This window comes from Emiliania huxleyi, assembly GCF_000372725.1.
Source record: "Emiliania huxleyi CCMP1516 unplaced genomic scaffold EMIHUscaffold_416, whole genome shotgun sequence".
In the NCBI taxonomy this organism is placed as follows: domain Eukaryota; phylum Haptophyta; order Isochrysidales; family Noelaerhabdaceae; genus Emiliania; species Emiliania huxleyi.
Genome location: NW_005198858.1, coordinates 72,450 through 78,449, shown reverse-complemented (window position 1 = coordinate 78,449; position 6,000 = coordinate 72,450). Strand labels below are relative to the sequence as shown.

Genomic DNA, 6,000 nt, shown 5'->3' with positions numbered 1-6,000 from the left:
GGATCGGCGCGGGTGCAGAGCACCTTCACCACATGCTAGGGGGGGGGGGGGGGCAGAGAGCACAAGTCAGTGGTAGGGCAAAACCACTTCGTGTGCGAGAAGTCAGAAACGCCGGAATTCGGGCGAGTTCTCATACTATTAATTACATACGCCAAAATTTGATAAGTGGGTCAAGGAGGGATGCGTCCTGGCTCGAGTCGTCCTGGAAGGAACCGCTCACGTTCGCAGGAAGTCGAAAGGCCCTTGCAGGACTGTCTCGCATCGCACATCCATCGTGAGCTGCCAGCCCCGCGCCCGCCACTGACCGCCGACACGCGCGTTCCCAACGCGTGCCTCACCGCGAGTGTCTCCGTCAGGACAATGATCTTCTCAAAGCTGATGCTGATCGCCGTCGGCGCTGGCGTCGTCAACGCTCTGCCGATCCTCACCGTGCCCGACGCGCAGGAGGACCGCCTGGTTGATCTCGACTCGCCGGCCTCCCAAGTCTCCATTCGCTTCCTAAACGGGGAGGTCGACTCAAAGGCGGTGCTTGTGAAGTACACTGACAACGGAGTCTTGAAGCAGATTCACATCAACGCAAACACTGATACGGCCAGCTACGCTGTGGATCCAACAAAGGAAATCACGATTCTGTCGGATTATTCCTACTACCTCGTGTGCAAAGTGGCACCTGGCACGCTCAAGGAGGACGATGCGGTGTCTACTGCGGTCACGTGGGGCAACGTCCCGTGCAAGGTCTCTGGCCCGTCTCCGTCTCCGGCTCCGGGTCCTTCTCCGTCCCCGTCTGCGGGGCTCAGCTCCTGCGCCAAAAAGGTGCCAATGCCGAGTGGAACAATCTGGAAGCAAGCTTCGACCTCCCACTCGTGCGAGTCCGATTCGGGCATCCGAGGTGACACAGGCTTCGCCTGTGCGAATGACAAGGATGTGGTGGACCGTTCATCGATCTTTGTTGACATGAGCGCCACGCCGGACAAGGTCGGCTGCTTCGTGTGGGAGACGGACGACTGTAAGTACTCGATGAAGCGGGTGAAGCAGATCGATTTCGATGTGGAGTGGAGTGGCTGCGACAGCTTGTGGATGGCACCACTTTGGACGTACTCAGACCCATGGTCGCCCATCACCGGCCTTCAAGGCTACTCTGGAGAAGTTGACTTCGTGGAGGAGTGCCCGGTGCCACATGTGAAAACCAACCTGGGCTGCTACGATGCGGCCCCGGGGGGAAAGCCAGGCTCAACTGACCCGGCGGACCCAGACTACTGCTTGGATGGAAGCAACCCCCCCAGCAACCCCGAGTTGGCTGGTGGTGCGAGCTCGAACGGTCCGATGCACATGACGATGACGATAGACGATTCGGGAGACTTGAACGTCTTGAAGTGCAACCCAAATTCATGTCAGACGACTTCAACGACAGTTGCAGCGTACCATAACTACATCGGCAAGGTCTACCCAACGACCGAAGGCAGGGACAACCTCTACAAATTCATGTCAGACGTCTTCAACGACCGTGCTGGCGACCATGGTCGCGACCCGGGCTGGGACAGAGCCCGAGATGAGTCAAAATAGAGCCGAGATGCGGTCGATAAACAGTGGATTTGCAGCAATGGCATTGCCGAGATGCAGCAAGAGTCGAGATTTGGCTGAGCTTGCACCGCACATGCTGCTGCTTGTTGGCTCGCAGGCCTCGCGAAGCGACGGGTCGCTCCTCGCGCCGTCGCAGCCGGTACAGGACGGGTCGGTGCAGACGGAGCTGCACCCTGAGGCGGCGAGGCGCGACCCGCTCTACGTGTGGAACGAGTGGGAGCTGCGCCGCCGCGCGATTCAGCTGACAAACTTGCGGCAGAAGGTGACCACCTCGAGCCAGACGGCCAGCTCGTGTTTGCGGCGCGAGTCGCAGACGCAGGTCTACCTGCCGCGGGAGAGCGGCACAAACACGGGCGTGTCGACGGGAACAGCGCCACCCCGTTCGGTGAACTACGTCGCCGGGCTGCGCGGAGCCCCGGGGAGCAAAATGCAGGTAGTGAATTTGGTTTACGACCCGGAAATCCCCATCGGCAGGGGCAGGTAGAAGGCATCCCGTTGGACAGGAGGCATCGCGTTGGACATTGGGGCTTCGCCCCGCGAAGCGGAACCAGCGGAAGGGCTCCTCCCCGATTTTGCTGGGCAGGGGCGCTTTCGGCTGGCCGCTTTTTTTTCCCTCTCCCCCCGGGGGCCCACTGGGGCCCCCCCCCCCCCCCCACCCGCCCCCCGCGCCCCGCGCGCCGCGGGGCCTCTGTTGATTTGCAGATTTTGGTGGGGTGTTGTGTTTTCCCAAAAGGACATAAAACTCAATCCATGCAACATGGTGTATGGCCAAGTCCCAAGAGCAAGACCCACAAGTCTCGGCGGCCCGGCGCGGCGCGTTGGTATGCCGAGAGACAGTAGGGTGGGTTTCCGTCTCTTGCGGGCGCTCGGGGCGCCCGAGAGTGCCAGACTGCCAGAGGTGCGCGTGGCGACTGCCACCGCGAAGTCTAGAGGTCACGACAGTTTACCATCCCTGCCTGGTGCGTCCCTGCTGGAGCGTGTCCGCCCCCGCTGCCGGACACTCACGCGCGCTTGACCTTGGCCGCGTTGATGACGAAGGGGTTCGGGCCGAGCAGGCCCGCGGGGAGGAGGCCGAGCTGCTGCAGCGCGGGCAAGCCGGCGAAGAAGAGGATGCCGCACCTGGAGCGTGCGTTGAGGCGCGGCTGAAGAGGGTGGACACAGCACCGCGCGCGGCGTGCCGGTGCGCCTCGTGCGCGTACAGTGCGGCTCGCGGGCATACAAGGGCCACGCGTGCGATGGGGCTGGGACTCTGTCCTACACCGACGCATGAGAGGCGTCCGCATGAGAGGCGTCTGCATGAGAGGCGTCTGCAGCGTGCTCGCTGGGAGACACTGGCCGCGCGTGTTCCCGCATGCTAGGCCGCCGCACAGCTTGACCATCGCCGGGTCCGCCAGGAAAGGGACGTACTCTGCCGCCGACGCTCGCACCGCCGCGTCGTGTGTGAGCAAGTGGTGCCTACGATCTCGACACACTCTCGGCTCAGTCTCGGGTGATGTCGGCCGAGGCGTCGCCTGCGCGAGCAATGCGCGCCAGGCGGACATGACAGCGGACGACTGGACGCGCCACGGGATCGTCGACCCCTCGAGCGCCTTGAGGAAGTGTCTCGGAAGTGTCTCGGAAGTGTCTCGGGATCGTCGGGCCCCTCGAGCGCCTCGAGCCGAGCGACAAGGAGAGTCTCGGAGGTGTCTCGGAAGTGTCTCGGGAGTGTCTCTTTGGTGCCACCGCAAGTGTCGCACACGCCCTCGTAAGGGCAGGTGCATCGCAGGTGCATCCCATGCGTCTCGGAAGCGTCTCGGAGGTGTCTCGGAAGTGTCTCGGAAGGGGTGCTCGAGCGCCTTGAGTCCATTGGACAGCGGCATGAAGGCGCCGCCGCACCCGCCGATCATGCCGCACAGCAGCGGTCCGACGAGGGCGCACGAGAGTGTGCCGGCGAGGGGGCCGGTCGACACCGGCGGCAGGGTTTTCGAGGCGAGGTCGGAGCAGATCGCCAGCACGTGGTACCGGAAGACTTCAAAGCCAGAGTTGGAGGCCGCGCGGCCGAACGGGCTCTGCAGCAGGGCGAGCACAGGGTGCAAGTACTGCACGCACGCCCACGCGATAATCATGGTCGGGATCAGCGCCTGCGAACGTCGGCGGAGCAGCGGTGGGCGTGCCGTGGGCGCGCCGAGGGGCCGGCGCCGGGCGTGGAGCCGGAGGCGTGGGTCAGCGGGTCAGAGAGCCGGCGTGGGGATGGCGATGCGCCTCGTTGATCAGCGGCGCCGCGGGCAGGCCAAGCAGCACGGGCACCATGATGCCGCCGCCAAAGGAGGTGAGCACCGCCAGCGGGATTGCGTAGAACCACGTGAGGCGCGGCAGAGCCTCCTTGAGGTTGCGGCAGCATGCAGCGCAGTACAGGGCGAGGAAGATGTAGTAGGCGAAGGCGTAGTCACCCTGGAAGAGGAGCACGTCGCGAAGCACCTCCAGGGGGGTCGGCGCCGCCGGCAGAGGCACAGGAGCCTTTCTCATTGCGCCAGGCCACAGAGAGGTGTGGCACAATGAAAGAAAAAGAATTCCGGGTTCGATTTCCCTCCCTTGGGTTGTCCGTTTTCTTTCTTTCTTTCTTTTGGTTATTTCTGCTGTTTTTCTGCCCAGGTGGCGGAGCGGGTAGGGACTGAGCACTGAGGGTAGGAAGTACCAAAACCGCAAACAAAACCGCAGGCAGGGGCAAAAGAAAAGAAAGGACACGCAAGAACAAAACGCAACGACTCACGCTCTTCCTCCTTAAAATCCCTGTGGTCGACTTTTGTGCTCTGTGTGTCGACTTTTGTGCTCTCTCGCCGGGGTAGACCTCGCCGTTTCTTGCCCATCAGCCAAACTTGCACGTGACAGTCTCGGGAGCTTTGAAGAAAGAAGAATCGTAAAATTCCTATCAATCTAGCCATGCGAACATGCGAACCAAAACGACAAAAATAAAGTAGCAAAGCCCGTCAGAGCACCGTCCAAAGGCGGGTGCTGTCGACTAAGGGACAATCTTGTCTGTCGGCAGCCGAACTTGTGATGGGACACCCTCGGAATCCAACTGCGTACTACTTGGCTAGCACGCTATTGGCATACCGACGGCTAAGGCCGAAATCGGTTCACATCTGCTTTGCAGGTGTGAACACAAAGGATTAGCTGTATCTACTCAGCTGCTCCGCTTACACCTACCTGTGAGCGCTCACAGCTGTGAACAGCGACTTGGTGAATCTCAACGAAGGCAACAAACACATGCAAATGCAGACCAGCGTGAGTCCCGCGGCGCCGGATGATTGGGTCTGGATCGCGCACCACAAGACCGGGACGAAGGTCGCAGAGGAGCTCGCGCGTGTCCTCTGCCGGTCATCCGGAAGGAGGGTCGCCAAGAACACGTGGCGGGAGCCGCCACGCAAGACCGGGACGAAGGTCGCCCGCGGGCTTTGCCACCTCGTGCTGAAGCTCCAGCCGCAGGACATCGCGCGCTGGACCGGCGGCGGCGCACGCATTGTCCACCTCGTCCGCGACCCTGCCGAGATGGTCACGTCGGGCTACCTCTATCACCGCCGTGGGTCGGAGCCTTCGTGGACAAACTCTTCGCTCTGCTCGCGCGACCTCTGTCAGCTGCCCGACGCGGCGGCCGCCACGGGAGACAAGTTCGCTGCGCAACGCTTCTTCAACGCGATGCCCGCCGCACCGTGGCTCCGCCTCCTCGGCTGCCCGCCCTCGGCGAGGACATACCTCGACTGTCTCCGGACAGCAGGCTTGGCCGCGGGGCTTGCCATCGAGACGCGGCGGGCAGCGCACACCATCGAGACCATGCTCGCGCTGCAGACCGTCACCCGCGGTCCGGGCTCGCGGACGCGTCAGCTCGAGCTGCGCAGTCTCGAGCGGGCCAGCTTCAACGCCACCTTCCGCTCGCTCGCCGCATGGCTCGAGCACCCGGCCCGCGGCGACACGGAGCTGTTGGCCCGAGCACGCAGGCTCTGCTTTGGGGGCGGCAAGGTGCTCACCGCGGCCCACGCCACGCGAGGCTCCCCAAGCCGCGCCGGCTCGCCCCTCGCCGCCGCCGCCCGCGCCTGGGCCTCCAACAACGCGACGCCGGCGCTGCGCGAGCTCAGCGCACGCAGCGGTTTGAGCCGTACGTGGCCGCACGTGCCGCCGCTCTTCTCGGACACGGCGAAGGACCGCGCTGTCTCGGGCGGCGGCGGGGGAGGGGGGCGAGGCGTGCTCACTTGCTCCGCCCCGCGGCTCCTCGACCAGACCCTGGCCATGCTCACGCGGCTGCGCGCCACGGGCTGCGCACTGCCCGCGCAGATCTGGCACGTCGGCGAGCTGGGCCAACCTGACTCGGCCGGGAGCCGTCGCCTCTTGGCGGCGCGCGCTGCTGTGCGCGACTTGCGCGAGGCCCTCCATCCCGCGCTGCCG

General features: G+C 63.9%; 2 protein-coding genes across 2 annotated transcripts; one reads left to right on the top strand and one right to left on the bottom strand.

Moving 5' to 3' along the window:
- Nucleotides 1-360: 360 nt before the first annotated feature.
- Nucleotides 361-2,065, top strand: EMIHUDRAFT_244319 (hypothetical protein; the record flags this gene model as incomplete). Its single annotated transcript, XM_005769579.1, has 2 exons — nucleotides 361-1,491; nucleotides 1,679-2,065. The coding sequence occupies 2 exons, from the start codon at nucleotides 361-363 to the stop codon at nucleotides 2,063-2,065; spliced, it is 1,518 nt and encodes a 505-aa protein (XP_005769636.1).
- A 219-nt stretch (nucleotides 2,066-2,284) lies between these two features.
- Nucleotides 2,285-4,094, bottom strand: EMIHUDRAFT_470318 (hypothetical protein). The gene is made up of 5 exons (XM_005769578.1): nucleotides 3,823-4,094; nucleotides 3,417-3,701; nucleotides 3,112-3,170; nucleotides 2,950-3,036; nucleotides 2,285-2,700 (listed from the first exon to the last, which is right to left on the bottom strand). Exons 1-5 carry the CDS (start codon nucleotides 4,084-4,086, stop codon nucleotides 2,583-2,585), a joined length of 813 nt encoding a protein of 270 aa, XP_005769635.1. The 5' UTR covers nucleotides 4,087-4,094; the 3' UTR covers nucleotides 2,285-2,582.
- Between the last annotated feature and the right edge of the window lie 1,906 nt (nucleotides 4,095-6,000).